The 24373-nt window shown below is 32.8% G+C and overlaps 1 protein-coding gene across 1 annotated transcript in view; it reads right to left on the bottom strand.

The window, feature by feature from the left end:
* LOC115891947 (piggyBac transposable element-derived protein 3-like) overlaps positions 1-24051 on the bottom strand; it is a 41463-nt gene extending 17412 nt beyond the window's left edge. The window contains exons 1-2 of the mRNA XM_030912558.1: positions 23967-24051; positions 23087-23901 (exon numbers count right to left, since the gene is read on the bottom strand). Of these exons, the coding sequence (XP_030768418.1) occupies positions 23087-23901; positions 23967-24051 (900 nt within the window). The remainder of the gene's footprint in view (positions 1-23086; positions 23902-23966) is intronic.
* Between the last annotated feature and the right edge of the window lie 322 nt (positions 24052-24373).

The following is a 24373-nucleotide window of genomic DNA, read 5'->3' as shown; positions in this document are numbered from 1 at the left end:
CAATAACAGGTGTTTCCCCAGGTATAAATAACTGTTTTTTTTTTCAGAAAAATATTTTTTTTCTTCAAAAAGTATGCGCGGTGGCGTTTTTTTACAAGAAGCAAAAAGTGTAGTAAATACTAGAAGGACCAGTTTACGAAAAAAAAAATAGGTCGTAGGTTGATTTGGAAAATGTTTATACTGAAATTAACGTAGGGGTAAGGGTGGTTTTCACCCTTCCTGTACTTTTTCTTGATTTTTGTGAAAGTCAAATGTTAAAGCACTTAGCAAAACATAGGCACCCAAAATTTCATTCACATCGGAATAACGGTTCTTGAGATATTTGAAAAAATTGGCGCCGCCGGGAGGCACGTATAAATAGCTGCCCATACTTGATATTTTTTTTATCTCAAAAACGGCGACTTTGACTGATTTTGATGTTATTACAACAAAAAATTTTGTTGCAAATATTATTCCTAATCTTAAATTGAAAACCGCGTTTCGGTAGCTATTGTAATTTTGGAGTTACGATTTTTTTAAATTTTTAACCCCCTCCCATACCTCCCTACCAACCCACCACCCCCACAAAAAACTAATGGCCAGATTCTCGGATGCCATAGTATTTTTGTGCCAAATTTGGTTAAAATCGGTTTAGCGGTTTTTGAGTTTTCGTGTTACAGACGGACAGACAGACAGACAGACACCATGAAAATATTTTGTATTAGGTCATTTATGACCCAAATAACTCATTTTGAGTGAAATTAAAAAAAAATTGCCGATCTTAATAGCCTACCATACCTGTTGGTATGGTCGGCTAAAAATGTGTCTATCTTTTTAAAGTTTGATGCCCTCTATCGGACAAACAAAGCACTTTTGTATAGAGATAAATTGTGTCCAATGAACTTATTTTAATTCCAAAAATACGTAGTAGTTCTATGCCCACGGACATAACCAGACTTTGTTATGTGCAATTAATATTTTATAAAAAAAAGACCTTTGAAAGTCGGTTCCTAAATGTCGTCTGTTTCTAAATCTTCCCTGACTCTATGGACAAAGAAGATTTCTTAATTACAACTTTCTATTTTGGAAATAACGAACATTACCTGATGAAACTATAATATAAAAATTTAAAATAAAACTGATAAAAAAAATTATGAGTTTTTTTGTTAACAATTTTTTTTTATTTCGACGGTATAGTGATTTAGTGATCGGCGATACGTTAAAAAATATCTTCCTAATTACAAAACGAATTTTCACACTTTTCGCATTGCACTTTTCCTTTTGTAAACATTATAAATAAATGTTCTTATGACATTAACGACAATTTTAGCAAGTAAAGATACTAAATAAAAAAGAAATTTAAATTGCAAAATATTTTAAAGTGAAAATTAATTTTACACTACCGGAATATACAACAATTGATAAATAAAAACTTGAGTAATAAATGGAACAAACAAACAAATACAGATATAACTGTGGGAGAATAACAGACAAATCGTTCTAAGAAGCTTATTCCATATTAGCTCCTTCACTATTATACTTAGACATGATCAATACAAAAATCAATTAAGTTTTTGTAACATTGGGCTCTGCACGTACCATACGTAATATTATTTATAACCCTTACCGGAAGTACGAATGGAAGGTACATATATGGTTCTAACTATTTAAAATATGACGGTAGCTATTAGGAAGGTTTGCTGTAGTAAGTGGGTGAAAATAATTATTTTAACTAGAAATTAATTCATTTAACATACCTTGAGTCGTGTTTTTAGTCGCTCATTAAGTAGATTTTAAACTATTAGTCACACGTCGATCTTGTAAAAAATAAATCATTTGAAATTATACTATTTTACTTAATTGGAATTTACTTTTCCGTCGTTGGTTTATTTCATTTCATACTCACTGCATGGTAATAAAATGAAATAAGTTTTTAATAAATTAATTTGTGTCTGTGTAAAAATATTATTACAGAACTGTAAATTTCACTTGAAAATTAGAGAATTTCATAAAAATATTGTTTTACTTTATATTGGTATTACATTATTTTTACAACCAAGTCGTAAATAGACTTTTTAAAGGATTGCGAATGTTGAATACACTTACCAAATTTGAACAATTTTGGACAAGAAACGACTTAAAAAGGACAAGAAACGACTTATTAATTTAAGACAAACTGCATCTATTTTTAAATTAATACTGAACAGGTAACAATGCAATACCAGGCAACTGCCAACATGCCCTTAAGGTGTCAGTCAAATGAGTTTAATGTTAAATACAATTTGTTGTGCTATCTACAACACCAATATACCGGGTGCGTTTCAAAAGTGGCTCCCCCCCATAACTGTTTTATTTTTTCAGATAAAACAATGGGATTTGGTATGTTAGTATATGACATAAATTAGGATTGATTGACATATTCAATTGTTTTCGGTCACTTGCGGTTTCACCGGAAATGACTACAACTTTTATTTTTTAAATGGCACCCTCGGTATTTTTTTACTTTATTCGATAGAAAATGACACTCTGAATAGAATGACATATCATATGTCAACTTTTGACATTTTCGCATATGGTTTATTTGAAATTGTAACCTGCGGTTCATTACGACAATTTGACTCGAAATGCCAAGTGTATGGTATCAAATTATTCGTAAAAAAATGCTTTTTCCAAATATGCTTAATGAGCCACCCTCGTTGTTCCATTTGAAAAAAATGAGATATGATTAAAAAGAAGATTTGGGCATATTTTAACCGACCAAGACAAGATACTCAAAACATTAGGCGATCAAATCTATTTTTCCAAGGCTTCTTGATTAAATATTAGTGTTTGTTTTTGAGCGAATAGCAATTTGTTTTTGAGCGAATATGTCAAAAGTTGACATATGATATGTCATTCGATTCAGAGTGTCATTTTCAATCGAATAAAGTAGAAACATACCGAGGGTGCCATTTAAAAATCAAAAGTTGTAGTCATTTCCGGTGAAACAGGAAGTGACCGAAAACAATTATTGAATACGTCAATCAATCCTAATTTACCTATGTTATATACTAACATACCAAATTATGTTTTTGTTAAAAAAGTTTTTTATCTGAAAAAAATAAAAAAGTTATCAACAGGGGAACTAATATTTGGGTAGCTCAAAATTATTAGCATTGGATTTCCTACGTTTCCAACGACGATGCACCATCGGGAAGACAACAAAAGAAATGCATATACTTAAAAAAGCTTGTTTACTTGCATTTAAACAGTTTAAATATGTAATTTTTTAACTTTTTTTTCATTATGTGTTTTGCTTGTGACGAAGGGAGTAGATATACCTCCTGAAACGTTAAGCATTTTTTGTCGGTTAGAAAAACTTGTTATATTAGTACAAAACATTGAAAAGCTGGTTTCCGTTTGGATACAAGGCCAGTGGTATTTACAAAAATTACTTTTTATTTTGTAGATTTATTTTCAAGTTGCAAAAAACCCAGACTATTTTCAAAAGTCAATTGTGATAAAATTAATCAAAATTAAAAAAAGAACATACAGTCCTTGAAGATTAAAAATTACACCTAGGTTGTTCTTAATCAATTCTGTTGCTGGCTCCTTTCTTGCTTCCCAATATGTCGAAAAGTGACCGTTTTATGACTAACGCGACTTTATGTAAAATACCTCCAACATAAACAAATTTCGGCAACAAGCGTGGGGTACGGCGGGACCGATTTTGGAAAACACACAAAAAGTCGACATAATAGACACATCATCGGTCAAGGGTAACAATAAGGTTTCTGATTCTAAAGAAAAAAAACCACTTTGCATATAATTGAGTAATTACTACATTCATTAGTAAAAAAAACTACGCAGAATTTTATTTTTACGTGTGAATAATAGACATGAAAAGATGTAAACTTAAACTCAATAAACTATAAAAATTGTATACTTAATTTAAGTATCTTAAAACTAATAAACTAGGTATTCAATAATAAGAATAAATGAGTCCTTTAGGAAACATTACTGTGTGTGTACTATTGCTACAATTAAATTGGACCCGCAGAAAACACCTAATAAAAATTTTAAAACAACGCATAACTTGGAAGTTATTTTTTTTACTGTGTGTGTTATTTATTATCCTATCATATCACTGTAAGCGCACTGTTATTTTTAACAATGCAATTTTGTTAAATAACAATTCCGAAAATACTTTTTGTTGAGGAAAAATTGAAATTAAAGTTAATGCATGCACAAAAACTAAAGGGAATCACTCGCCATCACTTCTAGATGGAAGTTAAACTTTGAAGAATAACTCTGTAGCAATCTAACGACGCCATATTTCATACGCTTGGGAAAATACTTGCTCGTTTTTCTTTATTCAGTACATCTTATTGTACTGAGCGTACTGACTGTACTCTTCGTACACACGAAAATCGCATGTACTTGTCTATACAAGAGTTCATGACATAACAAACAACTCTGGTACTCTAACCGTTTTATAATATGCTTTTCTTCGTGCAACGCAATTATGTTTTATACCAGATTGTCATTTTTAACTAGGGACCGGTGTCTAAAATCAAGCGAAACTGGTTTAATTCGAACATTGCGTGTTAGTACCGTTAAAATTAATTTTTCTTACAGCTAACTCGTTTTATAGAAGCACATAAACAATATACTGTTTGATCCTAACAAACGTTTAAGCGTTTCTATGACCCACGCATATAAGTGAGGCTAAATATGATTTACTCTAGCATTGAAAGCTCGATTGAAACCATATTTTGGAAGTTCTCTCAAATGCTTATACCTACTACATAATTTCAGTCTTTATGACATCCTCATATAAGTATTTATAATTAAAATATCTCTACCAAATTAGTTGCAAGAAGAGAGATTTCTTATTTCTAAGGTTTTTACCAGATTTCAAAACCTTAACCATAGTAGCTCTTACTACTCGTGTATTTATATAAACCACAAAGCATTATCATATGAATAGTTTCATACGTTAGCCAATTCCTCTGTAGGAAATCGAAAGTTGGCAAAACAATCGACAACAATGACGAGTTCAAAGATATTTGACCCTCAGTCATCGAGCATTTACCGTTGACCGTGTAAGTTTGCGAAGCACGTTTGATGAACATGTACGAAATACCTTATTGATATAATAGATTGTATTTTATTAAGTATGAAATAAAAAAGCAATACTAAAATACTTCTTCTTCTTCTTACAGTGCCATATACTCTATATAGAGGCGTCGGCTACCTCTCGCATGTACTTGTGATGTGTGTCATCACTGTTTCACAAGTACCTAACCTACAGTTTATTGCCGAATCCGAACGGCACTATTTGAGAGGCTGTACAAGGCAAATATACTCAAGGTGGTTTGCCATTGCCTTCCTTGAGGTGGCGGCTCGTTGGTCGCTCTATTTAGATAAATAAATCTTTTTATTTAAATAAATAAAGCGACCGTACTGGCTGGGGATCGAACCCAGTACCTTCCGCTCCGCAGATCGACATACTAACGCTGGAGCTATATACGGCCGGCCACACTAAAATACTAACCGAGTTTAATATATAAAATGTTTATTCCAAGATAAATCCTAAATATTTTGATTTCAATTGTATTAAATAGATTCGGGTCTATACAAAAAAATAGGAAGTTTAGCGATGTTCATCTATGAAAAGTCCATATAGTACTGAAGTCCAGTAAGAATGGAATTTGAGCTCCGAAACAAACACACAACATACAATCTATTTACTAGAGATTGTATATTTTTTTTTGTTACGTCAACCTGGCTACCAGGGCACAAGGGTCCCAAGGGTAACAAAAAGGTGGTTGAAATGGCTAAACAATGCTCATCAATGTCATTTATTAGCCCAGAACCCTTCTGCGGCACTGCAAAAGCACAAAAATGACCAGGAGATGGTGGGTGCTCAACCAATCTCTAGAATGATTCACTAGGGAAGAGTCAGGCGCCAAAATTTGCTTCAGATATGATAAGTAAATACAGGAAGTCAGCTTAAAAGGCATCTAAAACTGATGGGATTGACGGATGAAGCCATGTGTAGATTTTGTCATCATCAGCAGCACTGAGATTTGGTGTACTGTGATGAATTAATGTTTTATTTTGCTGTTGTAACATCAAAGGTTCCAACCATCAATTGTAATTTATTGTTTCGTTTATATTTTTATCACCTATATCCCCTAAAACATTGAATATTACTGGATTAAATAGAAACAGAAAAAGTTAGGGAATCTTTGGATGATCATTTGTGGCTACAGCTAATGCTAAAATGTGTAAAATTAACTTAGCTCAGTAGTTATTCATTAAAAACAATGTCCGAAATAAAAAGAACAATTATATTTTAAAATATCTAGTAACTAATAGAAATGCAAAGTATAAACTTACAATTTCATTTCGTTTAAGAAAACATCTTTATCTAGTATCCATCCGGAAACAATCTTAATAATAATTCTCCGAAATGTCATAAAAACCATCGACCTAAACGCGAGACGTATCACACACCGATCCGTCTTTTGTTCCTGTTTTTTTTGAATTTCTTCTCGGCCCAAGCGATTTCATCCGCGGCAGGAAAGTGACGATATCGGTCGCTTCGCTTCAGGGTCGTTGCAGGAGAAAGTATCCATCTCCTGCCAGCTCGAAAGGTCAAGTTTGTTGACGACGATGCGCTGCATGCCCGATGGAGCGACCATTTTTTGGCGGTAACAAAGGTTGACATTTCCATCGGATCGAATCGCTTTTATACATGCTGATGTCGGCGCCGATGATGGTCGCAAGCCAGTCAGTCGTATTTTTGAGTTCGGAATTTCTTCCGGGTTCGATTTCATTATCGGATCTATCTAGTTATAATTTTAGAAATCACCATGATGTTTTATGATATGACTATGGATTTATAATGTTTTTCTAATAGAGATGGGTAGTTCCGGTATTTAATAAAGCCGGGTCCGGAATTACATCAAGCTTCATGCACCCACATCCAGGTTTCAGTTCTGTCGGATCTATATCATTCTAACCTTTAATTTTAATATAGGTTAGGATAGGTTGCTGGGTTGCTAACACCAAAAAGACCCATGTTCGATCTTTGGTGTTCTCCATATTCCTATATACGGGTCTGAGTCATGAACCGTCAAGAGCGCTGATAGACACCGTATAGATGCATTTGAGATGTGGTGCTGGAGGAGAATGCTCCGTATCCCATGGACAGCTCGAAGAACGAACCAGTCAATTATCAATGAAGTCGACATCACAGATCGATTATCCACCATCTGCCCTAGACGCATCCTGCAATACTTCAGTCATATCACTCGCAGAGGTGAAGATAACCTTGAAAAACTCATAGTACAAGGCAAAGTAGAAGGCCGAAGGCCCAGAGGACGATCACCATCAAGATGGCTTGACCGAATAGCAAATATTACAGGTCATCCATTTCAATCAAATCTCCGAGCGGGGCGGAAGATCGCCAACGATGGAAGATCAAAATCACCAGCTACGCATAGCCATAATGTCACGATTCTTCAGACATGAAGAGACGACGAAGAAGAAGGTTGCTGGGGTTTTGGATCATGTTTGATCCCTCACACAGAGGCCTTGGGCCCATTGCGATATCCCTGTGTTGTACCAAACCTTCCTCTTATTCTTTCTTTGCGTTAAAGCGCTTTCAAATCTTTGCAAAGTTCCCGATGTCGCTGATGTTGGCTTCTGCTGCTTCCTCTAGTCCCTTCCAAAAACGTATTCCAGTGCCGGACATTGCCATAGCTCTATGGTTTATTCTTCCTCTCCCCATTCTCTGCAGTAGTAGTCATTAGAAATCTTCCATCTCACGAGGTTTACCCCCGTGGGGCAGTTTCCAGTGATGACATCTACAATATTATGCGTACTAAGTTCTTTATGTGCTCTAGTAGTTGTTTTGTGTTTTTGCTAACACTGGCCACAGTCTTCGAGCTGTAGCACAGTCCTCACGGTGTTGCCACGTCTCTTGCTGCTTCTCCTATAGAAGGCCAAGAAACTGTAGAAGTTTTGATTAAATCAAGTTCAAAAGCTAACCGCTAGACAGCTAAACAGTGTAACAGCAACACGAAATCGATAATACTAATTTTCTTCGAAAGTTTCATTAATTTTAGTAAAAAATGGCCATTGACTCGTTTTCCTCTCTACAAAACAGTAAGGTTTGCAACCCGACGATATAATTATCCAATCCAACTTTTCGGATTCTCAACACCATTATCGACACTAGATTTTTATTTCGTTACGCAATTCCCTTAGAATTTTCAAAAAATCGATATAAAAGTCATGACAAACCATTTGATTTTTTTTAAAGATATCAGCATATTTGGAAATTTCGAAACAGCACTATCTAGTGACAGATAACAAAAGTAATAACGGTACAATTAACGGCTGCATTAATAATACACATTTTACGATATCATGTTGACTAAAATCGATTCAGTCAAAACAGAGATACCGACATTTGAAAATAAAAATGTTAATCCTTCCAACTTTATTTCAAACAACAGACAAAAATGGTTTAAAAAAAAGGATAATTGTTTGAAGAATACAGTGCCGATATTTTCAAAATACCTCTATTTTAAGAGAAAATTGGTATTTTCGATTGTGTAGTGCTGTTACGTCCTCTGGCGGCTAACTTTCGAACAATTTTTTAAACTAATGCGATTTCTCTTTGCCGATTTACCTGTATTTTTTTTCTTAAGTTCTATCATTAATGGTACCCAAGTTACAGCCGTCATCCTTTTCTTCTTATTCTTAAGGTGTCTGTCTGCTTCGAACGTTGGCACTGGAATCATTTTGGCTATGGAACAATTAGGTAGATGTTTTTCCGGACCAGGCTCTAGGATTGGCGAGCCAAGAAATTCTTCTTCGTTCTGGGTTGTTTTCCCTTCCATTTTTTTTTGAAAGAGCAGTAGCTCGTATCTCGCTAGATTTCTCATTATTTGACCTAGATATTCAAACTTCCGGTATTTCACTATGTTGACTGGCGTTGTATTCAATCTCCATAACACTTCTTTATTGGTGATCTTGGTGAAGATTCCAGGAGTCCATGGAATCTTCAGAATCCTTCGGGCGTCCTCTACTGTTGGATAACCATGTACATTACATTCTTTTATTGTACCTGGACGCTAATTCTAAATATTTCTATTGTCGAAAAAAGCTATTAGACACAATGTGGTATTTTGAAAAAAAGTTATTAGAAACGCGAAAAAAGTCTTTAGCTTCCCAAATAAAATAATGAAATTTTAATTGATTTACGACAAAAGTACTATTAGTCACATCTACAAAAAAATGTATAACATGTACCACACTATAGAAGTCTTTTCTAAATACAATTTATATTCCCAGCATAGTAATAAATAAAAAAGAGTAATAACGACATTAATAGATGCATCGGTTAAAAATAATTATATGCATATCCCAAAAGCATATTCATAAATTTTAATAGGTATTCAGATTTCGAAAAAATCGTTACAAAGTGTAAGATATACAGGGTGGTTAGAACTGTAGTCCGGAAACTTCGGCAGCATATTCTGCAGATAAAAATAACCTAACGTAGGAGTCATATTGACATCGAAATCAAGTTTCTCATGTTAAAAAACTCCAAGACACCAATTTTTATCCAAATATTGACGTTACTTCAGAAATTATTTAGAAACAATCAAAATAAAAATGAAACTTCTATACCCGTATCTCCGAAACTAAGCATTTTAAGACATATTTATACGATTGTTTACTTATTTTTATCTGCAGAATATGCTGCCGAAATTTCCGGAATACAGTTCGGACCACCCTGTATATAGATAATTGAATACGTTTAATAATAAAGTTCTAGGTACTATGTACGCTAAAATATAATAACCTATTTTATTATTCCGATATATTGCTAGATAAAGTTAAGCTCCCCAATCAATCAAATAAGTAAACAGAACAGATAACGAACCCATAATAAACCTTTAGCTGTTAAAAGCTACGTCAATAAGTAGGAAGTTCTTATTTGCTGCGAATAAATATACTCCTGCAAATTGAGTCCAATCTTCGATATTTTCATTGCTTTATTCCAGAAGAGAAAAATACTGCATAAAATGATACGTCAGTTTGTTATTTAATCTTATCCGATCGTCGACACCTAAATCGTCGGCGATTCCGATAATGGACACGTCAATTCGTTCGGATAGAATTCGAATTGGCTCAAGGTGAATGTTGAACCGCGGCCTTTACGCCCAATGGCTTACGCCTGTCTGCATTTAGAGTAGTTATATCGTCTCTTATTCGATCTTTTTCTATACCGCTTTTAATTGTTTGACAAATATATAGGACTTTGACAAATAAATAGGACTATAAAAAACTAAACATTGGTCAATATTTCAAAATTGAAAACATAGAAAAGAGTAATTAAGCCACCGGATACCGCATAAAATGATCTATAAGAATCTGTTTTAACTTCTTTAACAACTTGTTAGAAAACTGTTGGGGCTGTCATATTTCAATATTTTCAAAATAACCCAAAATTTTGGAAACTGAAGAGTTATGATAAATTTACGTAATCTTTGCCTTTATAAAAATAACACTAATTTGTAAAAATTGCAAGGTTCTGAAAAAAATATTTTAATCATTTGCTGATAATAGTAATATGATAATGATTAGAATGGTCATTGACGGAAACAGTATCGGGAAAATTGTCATCTCAGGACCTTGGAACACCCTCAAAAAAAATTTCACTCCTTCGACTCCCATGTAGTAGACGACATCCAAGAATGTACAACTTTGAGAAATACATCATTGTAATATTGAACAATAAAAAGAATTGAAAGAGAAAAACGTTTACTCAGCAGGTAAAAGACCATATCATAATGTGGTATACTGATGCTTCCAAAACCAAAGCAGGAACAGGGATAGGAATATTTGAGCCGAAAAATACTCCGAACCAATGGGCACCTATGCCAACATACTTCACGCAGAAATCTACGCTATCGAAAGATGCAACAACTTATCTTAGAGAAGAACTGTCGGAAACAATAAATAGGCATCTTATCCCATAGCCAGGCAGCATTAAAAATGAACAACTCTGTAACCATTCTCGAAGTTGGTCAAAGAATGCCTAGAGAAGCTGAACAAACTAGACAAAGAAGATAAAGTTCTCCTACTCTGGGTGGCAGACCACCAAGGGATAGAAGGGAATTAAAAAGCAAACGATCTAGCTAGAACACTCCACTAACTGGATCAGAAGCGTTCTGCTTCTCAAGTGGAAGCCAACTTAAAGCGGAACTCAAGAACCTGGAAAACTCCATCCGTAACGTGGAATGGAAATCCTCCAATGGGCTAAATCACTCGAAGATTTTCCTTGATTTAAGCAGGAACAATCTTCAGATTGTCACGGGACACTGCCTCTTCAATGAATACCTCAGTAGATTGAAGCTAAGAAACAACGGCGAATGGAGATTCTGTGGGAAAAAAGGGGAAACACCAGCACTGAGTGTGCCGATCTCATCACTCAGTGTGCCGAGACGACAACCATTCGTGTCATAAACTTTGGTACGACTGATATCGGAGATGGAGAACTAACATCTGTAAAACCGTCTCAGATACTGGCTTTAAAAAATATAACAAAATTATCTCTTAAGTTTTTTAATTCTAGTTGAAAACTTTCCAGTGATAGATTTAAATCTGACAAGTTCTTAAAGGAAACTTTGAACAAACCGTAGAAACAAAAATAGTATAGGGAAATATAATTTCACCAAGGCTAGGTTTTAATGTGATAAATAATTTGTTTGTGGTTAACAGTAGCGATAACGAGTATATCTATTAATGGAAGTTACATATTCAAATACCAGATACATAATAACAATTTTAATGCAATAATGTTAAAAAGTTAATTTGTAATAACATTTTCAACCTCCATATGTATAATATTTCCTATGTACCATCTGTTCTTATCTGTTGATTACAGAACAGGTATTTGATAATGATTTGAACTAGAGAGTACTTATTCTAAATGTAAGCTTTAGATAAAGAGTATCTTAATGAGAAAAAATAATAAAGTCGAAGTTCATAATATTCAAAATATTGGAACCTAGATATAAAAGTCTTCATAAAATTAAAACTATTTCATTCTAGTAAGTTTTTGTATTAATAAATTTAGGATTTGAACTATCGATGGAAGCATTAACCACCATTAACTTAAAAGTTGCATGATTTAAAGAACGCCACTGGACGGGGATCCATAACGATACTTCAAGTAGTTGCAAATGTCAGATCTATTTTTAAAACAATGAAACGTAAGCCAACTACAAAGTGATTAAATCTGTTATATAGAAGAATTAAAAATTGAACTGCTGCATACTTGTACATTCATTGATGTATTTGAACAAACAACAAGTATCGAATTACAATAAATTTAAAAATAGTAATTTCTAAAATAATATTTGAATTAAATTTAAATGAACTGCAAAGAATTCCAACAAGATAAAGCCTTTTTTATTTAAAACTTCTATATTATCTTCATTCTTTAGTGGCGAGAATGGCAATACGTACGCTGACATAAATTTTGATATGATAATTTTTGGAAGATCCACGTCTTTAAATGTCTTATTAGTCCTAAGCCTTTTACACACTTTTACATGACATGAAAGCATTTCTTAGTAAATCGTGTTTTGTTCGTGTTTTGCGAAAATAAAGATATAACTGAATGTTTATGATATCAACTTTACTTACTGATTTTGATTTTATTATCTACATTGGATTATTTAAATGATCCTTGTTTGCCTGTTCTTACCTGAAACAATAAAAAAAACACAAATTAGTTTAGTGAATCATTTAAACAAGTTCGTAGTTTTCCATTAGTTATAGAGCATAGTTAAACAACCGCATTTAAATTAAATACCAAATACTATACGATGGAAAAACGGTGTAACGGTAAAAAAATTTATTATACTACTAAGCGCCTCCCAGTAAACATAATTACACACATTTTTTTTTAAATTCGGTAATCAATTACCCCTCAGGATTTCGTCGTACTATGTTACAAATAGTATAAAGGTTACATCCTTAGAGTTAGTAGACATTAGATCGGTGTTATTCAGCGTTAATTCATTGATTCAGCAGTAATTAAAAATTATAAAAAATAAATATTAAAACTCAATTAGCTGGCTATATGACAGATTCTTGTAGATTATTATTCAATAATAGAATTATAAATCTCCAGTGAATTACGATAGTTTTCCAATCACGATTGTTTTAACGAATGTATAAATATGTATTTTTTTTTTCTAAAAATACAAAAATTATAACCCAACAATTTTGTACTTATAATAAAAACTGTGTTTTTCTTATTTTTTCTAGAGAACTAATAAATGGTAAATTAGCTACATTTACAAGTATAATTAACAATTAATGTTCTTTAAGCGTGTATATAATTATAAACTCGTCTATAAACGACATCCCAGGAATGCGACAAGGCACCCAAACATGGCAGCCTATTAAACGATTCTAGAGCATTGAGTAGAAAATAATACCATTTTAATGGATTATTTGTTAATTTTCCTATTATATTACTGCTTTTTGTTTGATTTGACCATTTTAAGAAACGTAAACTATTAATGATATACCAAGAGAGCAATTTACTGATCTTATCAACAATCATTTATATAGACATATATAAATAAACTACTACAAATTTCTATATATAAATAAGTTTTTAAGCTACATTTTTATAGAGGTTTTTATTATATGCATACTTTTTAAAAGTAAGTGAAAAAAACTAATATATATTAATTTAAATAATACGAAAATGTATAATTTTTAAACAGCAATTAATAAGAATAAGTATTAATTTTTAAACTTAATTTGAACTGCTTTTTATTTTTACCGAGTTATCATTATAAAAGGTGGTTCAATCTACTCAGTTTGCTAAATACGTATACGATATACTCTGGTTTTTTTTCTCAGGTAAGATTTCGACAGACGATGACAGAAGAAAAGCAGATGACGTCCCATACTAATCTATTTATTTTACTAAAAAAAGTTTCTAATAATTTTTAAGTTAACTATGGATGGGTTTAAATATAAATCCGTCATACGTCGTCTCTTGTTGTTTTTAACCAGTTTTATTGGTTTATTTCAAAAATGACAGATCGTATTTCAATTTTATTGGTTTGACGGAACGATGAACGACAAACGGACGCCGATGCGTATGAACTCGCCTTTAGATTTTTTGACGCTTGTCAAAGTCTTGCCAAATTATAGGTTATAATTTGGTGACAACTTTGTCAAATACCCTGCGTTTTGGAAGATGATGCATTTTGATTCGTGTTATTACGTGTGTTTTGTGTCTTTTTTGAAGTCAAGTGGAGGAAAAATCGAGTGCAAATTAACTGTAGACCCAGAGCACAGTTTATGGTTAGTACTCGCTGCCGAGGCAGAAAGTCTTATACAGATACACCAATAAAAATAAAGTTACCATCAATAAAGTTCGTCCACCATCTTGTCGTAGATAAGTGCATCTCGAATATGGTAGAAGGACCATACTAAACACATACTAAAAACTGAGTAGCTGTAAAATATCGATATCACACGATCGGTAAATAATGGATTTTAGTACTCAGAAAAATAATGTCAAAAGGTACTGGTTTAAAGAAATTAAGATTAAAGTTAATTAATCAACCTTTAAGGTATAAAATTTGGGTAAGTGTTATTATTAATAAAATAGTTTGTTTCATTTATGTTGTTTTAATTATTTCTGCGGAATATTACAAATTTGTATTTGTACATAAGTTATATTGATAAATATAATCATAAATGCGGAAGTTTAATAAAGCTTGAAAGTAAGAAATAGTTCTTTTTATATTTTTTTTGGTGTGTGGTGTCTTGTTCTTGTTTGTTTTGTATTAACACATACCGTTTCTTATTTAATAAAATAACTGGATTACATTTTTTCAGTTACAGTTTTTTTCACAATATTCTGAAGTAATCACTTGTCAGTCAAATTTTAAATATGCTAATTTCCTGCTATGCGTTCCAGTTGTAGCAACTTATTTCTTTGTAAAATAAAATAAACTACTTTGAAATTAAAATGACAGACACATCTATCACTGTCAAGGATCTTCTCGTTGGACAGACTATACTAACTATTTTTTTACGAATACATAAATTTTAGAATTTCCCACGAATATGGTGTTTTGGTGTTAACATTTCCCCTTTTCCATCTGGATCTCGCAAAATTCTCACGATTCGGGAAATTTTCCACGAGTTGGCCTCACTCACATGATGCATTTGATCCACAAAGATTCACCAAAATAATGCGAATTTATAAATATCCGAACGGCATTCGAACGTAGATCAATAAACTGAAAATAAAATTATTTTTAGCCATACCCGTGTCCGGAAAAAACCTCGTCTGGCGAATTCCAGCCGTCTCAGCTGCTATCTACGTGTGTGAAATAACTGACCAACCTTAATCGGTTCTGTCGAGAGGCAGAGCCGCCGACGTCGGTGGCGTCGGCGTCGTTATAAGCGGACCGTAAATCACGTTTACGCACTTTTGGACGCCGTTCAAAAATGCCGCACGTAACAAAGCGGCTGTCGGCCACGCCGCTCGGACAATAAGGACGCCCGAGCTGGAGAGGAAATGTACCGTTTTGTTGCTTTTTGTCACATGGATGCGCCAAAACAGCCAAAAACGATGGATTAGTTTTCCCTAATTGCATTAACTACCAATACAGGAAAAGTAAAATATAAGCGTTTCGATAATACTGATATCTAACCACCCAACCAGAAATCTACGCTATCGAAAGATGCGTGGAACTTATCTTAGATAGTAACTGTCGGAAACAAGAAATAACCGTCTTATCCGATAGTCAAACAATCAACTCAGTAACCATCAAGTCGAAGTGGGTCAAAGAATGTCCAGAGAAGCTAAGCAAATTAGGCAAAGAAATTAAAGTCCTTTTACTGTCCTTTTACCGAGTGCCAGCCCACCAAGGGGTAACAAAAAAGAAATCTATCTAGCTAGAAAAGGAGCCAACACTCTTAACTTAAAGCGGAAGTCAAGAACTTGAAAGATACTATCAATAACCTGGAATGGGAATTCTCCAACGATCTGACACTTCAAGAAATTTATCAGGACTTACGACCGAGAAAAATAAAGGATTTTCGAGAATACAAATAAATTTGGGAGTCACGGGCTTTTTAACAGGACACTGCCTCCTCAATGAATAGTTCCTTCCTCAGTAGATTGATCCTAAGAACACGTCATGTACAGGGTGGGCCAAATTAGACGCTTTTAAAGGGAAACGCCCTTTCTATAGGAAATAGACGAAAACTAATATCGGTGTTTGGAGCTCAATTTTTTGTCAAAACATGATGGTGAAAGCCGCATATCGATATCTGTTACCGTTTCGGAGTTATTGGGTGTTTTTCAAAAATGTGCATTTTTAACAAATCCCTGTAACTTTTTGCTATGGAAATTTTTGTATTTCTATGAAAACATTTCCAAAGCACCTTTTACGTAGAATTTAATGGTTTAAGTATATTTTAAAAAAATTAATTATTAAGAATTATCAACAGAAAATTTGATTTTTTATATAGGACACCCTGTATATTTTTAATTTATTGAAAATAATTTATAATTACCTTTCCAAAAATATAGCACACTTGATACTTTGCTCGATTCCTCTTCGAGATATAGAGTTTATAAAAATTCGCCCACTTTAAATAAGTAGGCTTTGAACGGTGCCGGCTGTAATGCAAAAAAAATCTAGCTGTGAGCATCAATTAAAACGAAAATAATATATGCTATGAGAGATGCAGAATTTTATAACAATTTAAACTATATTTAACCAACTTCAACACATTTAAACTATATCTAATAACAATAAAAATAAATAGCAAACCAAGACATGAGATTTTGCTACAGGTGTTCGACGTATCGACCGTTTTCTGATATGGACAGACGGGGCCGTTTTAGCAAGAGAAATGGTTTCTCGCGGAATTCATTAACTTAGTGAGGGTGAAAGATCTCATAACAAAGTATTTCTAATTCTTGTCTAGATTAGACGGGCAATTTAAAAATAAGAACCTTTATTCTTCCGCAAATATATCCATAGAATTAGATCCATAGGCCCTCGAAGTCGGCGGCCTCAGCGACTGCCAATGGCTGGGATCTTGGTTAGCTATTCAATTATTCTTGAAATTGGCTGCAAAAATTTGCTGATAACTTTGCTCGAGTTACATTACATTAGGGGTATATCATCAATAAGGGGTCCAAAGCCTTGGCGAACTTTTATAAATTCTGTATTTCGAAGGGGATTATAACAAAATATCAAGTATGCTATCTTTTTGGAAAGGTAATTTTAAGTTCTTTTCAGTTAATTAAAAATATACAGGATGTCCAAAATAAAAAATCATTTTTTCTGTTGATAACTCTTAAATGGGTTAATTAATAATAATTTTAAAAAAATTATACTTAAACCATTAAATTCTACATAAAAAGGAGCTTTGGAAATGTTTTAATAGAAATACAAAATTTTCCATAGCAAAAAAGTTGCAACGATTTGTTAAAAATGCACATTTTTGAAAAACGCCCCGAAACTCCGAAACGGTAACAGATATTGATGTACGATTTTCACCATTATGTTTTTGATGAAAATTGAGCTCCAGACACCGATATTAGTTTTCGTCTCCTATAGAAAAGGGTGTTTCCCATTAAAAGCGTCCAGTTTGACCCACCCTGTACATTGTACATAATCGCTACACGCTCTATCACTAGCTACGCGTATATCTAGCTATGCGTATATATTTTTATTCTGTGCTCCAGCCAACATAACGCTGTTTATTTTTCACACACGGTATACGGTATGTGATACAAAATTTCATTCGGTAATATTGAGGTATTTCGTTAAGAAATAGAACACATTTTCTAATACGCAATTGTCTTTTGAATTAACAATAAAAAATTGGTGATGAGCTATAACAAGTAAGTTGTTGGCCCACCTTCAGAAAAAATCTAAATCGCCGTGTAGGTTGCGATCCGGTTCAACAATCTCCTGTCTTTACTCGCCGAATTTGTGCACTTATTAAGTTATTAGACGTGTTTTTAATTGTTTTTAAACCATTCAACTAATTAGTTAACATTTTTACGTTTAATTAGTACCATTTCGTTAAAATGAAAACATTTTATTAACCAAGAATTGGAATTTATGAATACTTGGAAAACGTATTGAAAATATTTATTTATTAAAATACAAAATAAATATTTTTATACGAATGCATAAAAAATATTTAAAAAATATAAAATAACTGTCATGGCATTCATAAAACTTTCCAGCAAAAGTCCAATTCTATCTTTAAATTTTAGTTGAATTTTATTTTTCATTATTTTTCTTTCACATGACCAAACATATTTTAAGGGTCCAGGGGAAAAACTTGACAAGCGCCAATTTCGTAATTTCAGGATTTTACAATATTATAGTAGGTCTAACTGGTCCCTACAAAATGTATAAACTCTGCAGGGCAATAAGTTGGCAAATCCTATGATATTTGCCTAGTAAAAATATAAAATATACGGAAAGAACCTTAATAACCACCAGCCGTAGGGTTGGGTTGGTCCTATTTCAGAGGACAGTCCTCTTTTTGATCGTACTCTGCTCTTTTCTCTCACGAATTGAAAAAGTCCTCTTTTTACACGCCAAAATCAAATTCCAAAAAATGTTTGTCTGTCGCCACAATGTTTAATAAAACCGCATAACTTTTACTTATAAATGTTACTCATATTTACATAAGTTTTAGGTACATTCTAGAAATTTGGGCCAGATTGTAGCTCTTTAGAGCTCTTCACTACCCCTTTATCCTCTATTTTTTATTTTGAACGTTGGCCTAACCTAACCCTAACAAGCCGTCCAATTGGCCTCCTGTATAAAATTAGTAAAATGGCGCTATCATGTTGATGTGTATCTGAATACCTATAAAATCTAAACATAAAGCTTCATTCATAACCTCGCAATTAGTGGTTTCAATTAGCATAGAAGTCTGTTCCTTTAATTTCAATGTAAGCATGCAGAGCGTCAAAATTAGTGGTAGACATTTTCAATTAGTGGAAAAAGTTATCAGACTTTTAATTTTTCCACTAATTATATTTCAAAATTTGCGAGAAATGTCATTTTGGCCTTTGATTATCTACCCTCAAGAGAAATTCTAGTTAGAAATCAAAAGTTGATTGTTTTATAAGCTAAATATTAGCGTTGATTGAGTCAGTTTCAGTTCTTTCAATCAACGATATTAGACTTTCTCTATGGATACAACTGACTAACGCAATCCGTTGCTAGGATATTATATTAATTTTAATTGTGTTTTTAAACATTGTGAATGATCATACACTAAAAAGTATAAAGTGTAATTGAAACCATTAATTTATTCCACTAATTGCGAGGTTCTGAATGAATCTTAAGTATTAAAAAAATTGTACAGATTGTTCATTATCATCATTCATGAAATCAACTTATAAGCTAACTGAAAATGCAAATAATAGCAGAATAAATAAACTTTTGATGTTAGATGAACATTGGATGTTAAAACAGTAAGTTACACATTCATTTACCACACTACATCAAATTATAGTCTGACAACTACGGTGGTCCAAGGAGAAACTCCTTGAAAGTGGCAGTTGTGTCTGTCATTTTAGTTCACAGGTAAATTGTATTTTCTATGATTCTTTAGCTTTCATCTGTCGAAATCCTCTCTGATTCGTTGGACAACATATATTTATCATTCTGGATTATAAATCATTGTATTGAGAATATCTATTCCGAAATCGAGAAATATATGACACCAAAAACGGTATTCCACATTATATACATTTTCCTTATCTTATTCTGAACATGTTAATCAAGAAAATGCATTTCCACTGACCTAAATAATTCCCAAATTAAAAGCGTTCAGCATTGAACAAAAACTCGTTTGTACCTATCTAGAAACACCCAATAAAGTACCGGAATGATTTATAGGATAGAGTGATTTTATTTTCTCGGTGTTGTGTGTGGTACACCAGAGAACAAGAAAAATCCATTACATACCGAAGATAAATCATCGGTTAAACGAATTGCCGAGCTCAAAGTTGCCTCCCCCATCGACAATTACATCGAGAAATTCAATAAATCCTCAAACGAAAAAATCCACGCAAAACAAGAAAACTGTACTTCGATAAGATTTCGCGGGACGATGTTGCCGAGCCACATTTTTCGCATACATTCACTTTAAACAAATTGCCAAATTAAAAATTTACACCAATGATACCAATGACGTAACAAGAAAATGGATTCAACTTAATATAAAATTATTGTTTTTATATTATGACCACAATTACCTTATGACGATCACTTAACGGCCTAAGCCGATCTTAGAATATACCTGGCCTCCTCTGAAAATTAACCCTGAGAAAACAAAGGTAATGATTTGCCAATGATGCCCCAAAAAAGTAAAGGAGTTGAAGATCAAGCATTGAATTTCACTTGGTGTCAAGTGAATTCAATGCTTGGACAAAGAATGCTCCAAACAAAGTCAATTTAAGATATACAGGGTGAGTCTTAATTAAGTGCAAATATTTTCAGGGCTGGTAGATCTCGATAAAAGAAACATATTTTCTCTTTAGCATTTTTCAAATAAGTCCAAAATAACCGAATTATTTAAGTTTGAAAATTAAAAAAAATTATCTTTCTTGAAAAATAATTGAGAGCCACCGGATTTTTTCTGTATTTGCATCCCTTTCCGTGATCCCTTTTTTGCCGTAACCAAAGAGTAGATTATTTATCTACTCTTTGCCGTAACTATGGTAATATCAGAGATTAAGAAAAAATTTGGAAAAATTTGCGGTGAACAGGCAGTTCTAAAAAGTTTTCCAAAAATGTTCAGAGAAATTTAAAAGAAAATGCACGATTTTCAACACCTTTTTTTGCGAAAAAAAATCATAGACATCTTCCTGGGGTGGAAATATACCACTTCAGAAAATATTTGCACTTATTTAAGACTCACCCGGTATATTTTATAATCACGTGAATAACCTAACAAAAAAATGCTGTACAATTTTGATTATTTAAACAGATTATAAAGGGTGAATCTTAAACAAAATTAAATATTCAGAGAAACATATTTCGACCCCAAAAGCTGATGAGGTCTTTCACCAAAAAACTTTCAAAATTTGGAATTTTTTATTAGTTTTTAGTTAAAAAACATAATTTCTTGACAATAAGGCAACATATTATTTAGTAGATTAAATTTGCAGGAAAGAAAACCCACAAAAAGATCCAGTGGTTCTCAAAATTTAAGCAAAAAAAATTTTTTAGGAGGAAATTTTCAAAGTAAAATAAATCGGTTATTGTGAACTTACATGAAAAACGGTAAAAAGAAAATATGTTTCTTTTATTGAGATCTACCAGCCCTGAAAATATTTGCACTTATTTAAGACTCACCCTGTACAGTACATTTAAAAAAATAGTCAGGTAAAATTGTGAAATTCGTTTTGACCTGCGTGGTATATCAAAAAGAAGTTAAGATAATAATAAATAATCTAATTAAAACCGGTATAAATCAAATCAACCCAATAAAATAAATTCAATCCCCTTTCCTAAGTTATTATTGTTCCTCTCAGAAGAATCTCATAAAAAATTCTGAAATTAGTTGAACTGACAATTTTTTTGAAAGAAATAACAGAATATTGTTTTAAGTCTGATATATACCATACAAATTGAACCAGATATTTCGAATGAGTCCAAATTTGTAAGCAATGTAGCAGTGGCAACACCGCTTCGAAACGAAACGCCGACCAATTATCCGGCCTTCATTGGTCACAATTAATTACCCTCCTTTAACCCATTTATTCCCGGGGATAGAAATATATAAAAAAAAACATTTTTTTTTAAATACTTTTATTATTATACATATAAAAAGACAAATTTCATGTTTTGGAAAATTCCCAATTCATTTTTTAAAAAAAATAATAGTGGTGCGTTGGCGAACCACTGGTATAAAAAACTAAATAAAACTTTTCTAAAAATATTCCTAACTGATAAAAACCCTACTAAAGTACACTTAACACATCGGAATTATCTTACATTCTACTTAGAAGTATAAAATAAAACACTAAAACGCTCAAAAACAACTAATTTATCAACTTTTATTTGGTGCATGTATGAACCACTGGTAACAAAGATTATTACTTTTGGTGATACGTAGCAAAGCACGGAACATGCAAATGTACCTTACATTTTTGACATATATACATACTATGATTATGGCAAACTCTACATCTCCTTCGAGCCTTAGTTTCGTGGAAAACAATGGTGTGGCCTTGATTATCAAAGCGAATTTCGTCAATAGATTGTGGAATGTTTCTAATAACTGCAGCAACTCTTGTAGATTTCATTAGACGTAGTGCAACATATGATTTGAAATCGATTTGAGATATTTTACTATTGTTAGCAACATTATAAAGCTTCCAAGCATTCACCATAATACTGTCCAAAGTATTACAGAATAAAGGCCACCACCATTTTTTCCCCAAAATTCTGGTTCTGTAATTGGCTATTCCGTTATCGTGCAAATCCACACCTCCCATATATTTATTATATTGTGTGATTACATTAGGCTGTGGAACAAAAACATCTTTTTTTTCTTTTCTATTATAACGTTTGACTTTATTTATAGGTTGCACATTATGTACGTTACTACAAAGCGTTACGCAAGAGTTATCATTCCAACGTACAACTGAAACTTTCGAATCTTTATCATATGCCATATCAAAAGCGCCGCGTTCTTTTTTCGAAAAACTTTTACTATTTTCTAGAGGGCAATTATTCGTCCTATTTTCTCTGATAGTTCCAGTAGCAAAGTAACCAGTGTTTTTCAGGTGAGAAAATAATCGAAAAGATGAGAAAAAATTGTCGAAAAAAATTTCATGGTTGCTGGGCTTTTGGATAACAGACAACAAACTCATTACAACGTCACCGCTTAGTCCAAGCTCAGAATATATTTTTTTTTGATTCCCAGCATATGGCATTGTATAAAATAAATACCCGTCAGAAGAACATAGGCACCAAAGCTTGAAGCCAAAACGTACCGGCTTGCCTTTGATGAACATTTTACAAGAATGCCTTCCAAAATATGGCACCATTTGTTCATCAATTGATAAATGAAAATTGAAAATTCCCCATTGCAAGTTTTTTCTATTGATTATGTCCACAAAAGGCCTTATTTTGGAGAACTTATCATTTTTGTCTAATTGTTCATTGTCAGACAGATGCAAATTTCGTTTTATACTATAAAACCTGTTTCTACTCATGCAATTTTTCACTATGCCCACACCTTTGTCTTCCTCAGTGGACCAGTACATTGAAGTTTGTGGTAAAGTGTGATATCCGGAAAGATACATTATTCCTATAAAATTTAACAATTCTTCCTTAGAGACTATGAAGTCATGTCTATTATTATCTGCAGCATATTTATGTGAATATCTCAAAACTAAGTCTGTCACTTCTTCGTCAAAAAATAAAAAGAACACTTCTAAAGGTGTCTTACCACCTACAGCTACAGCTACGTTTTCTTTGTCTTGATGTTCAGTTGATATTGGAGAGTGTGTATATTCTATTTCTCCTTTGAGCCACTGCGGTGCAAGAACAGTATTACGGGAAACTGAAGCAGTAATTTTTCGTTTTTTGGTTTCTAAAGTTTCTTCATCAGAAGAGTCCCAATCGTATTGTTTTCGTACATTTTGATCGACATCTACAGAATTGGAAGAGCTAGGGATGTGAAGTTCGAAAGTACCGACAATATCGTTTGGCTTTGCCGTTTCCGCCAATATATTCTCATCATCTATATCTTCTTCATCTGTCAAAGCATCGGTGTCTGGAGGTATATAAACTGCATCCAGTACAACTAATAATAAAAAACAAAATTTTTATTGAATTATAAACTATAGATGTAAGTAAGTGATTTCTTACCATTATTATCATTTTCCAGCTCAAAAACAACACTTTCCAATTCCTCTTCTAATTGTCTTTGCGTCAAAAATCGTTTATAAGGCATCTTAGCTAACTTACATGCATATAACACGAAACACAAACTAATAATAACGCATTTATTCGATTATTATGACTGTGCACACGTTCGTCAAAACTTGTCAAGACCGGCAAAATTCGGCTTCTAGTTTATTTTTATTACCAGCGGTGCGCGAATGCACCACTAATATTTTGGAGAAAAATTAAGGTTTTTATAGAGACTGTGGTAAATCATCCTTTTTATCATAAAAACGGAAGATCATGACAGATTAGTAGTAGTAATAAAAAAATGGAAATAATTATTAAAATGTGGAAATTTTTCAAAATTCCATTATATAGTTTTTGCAGAT

Source organism: Sitophilus oryzae, unplaced genomic scaffold (assembly GCF_002938485.1).
Source record: "Sitophilus oryzae breed Bouriz unplaced genomic scaffold, Soryzae_2.0 scaffold_120_pilon_pilon, whole genome shotgun sequence".
In the NCBI taxonomy this organism is placed as follows: Eukaryota; Metazoa; Arthropoda; class Insecta; order Coleoptera; family Curculionidae; genus Sitophilus; species Sitophilus oryzae.
The sequence above is the reverse complement of the archived record's forward strand: the minus strand, read 5'-3'. Positions and strand labels throughout refer to the sequence as shown.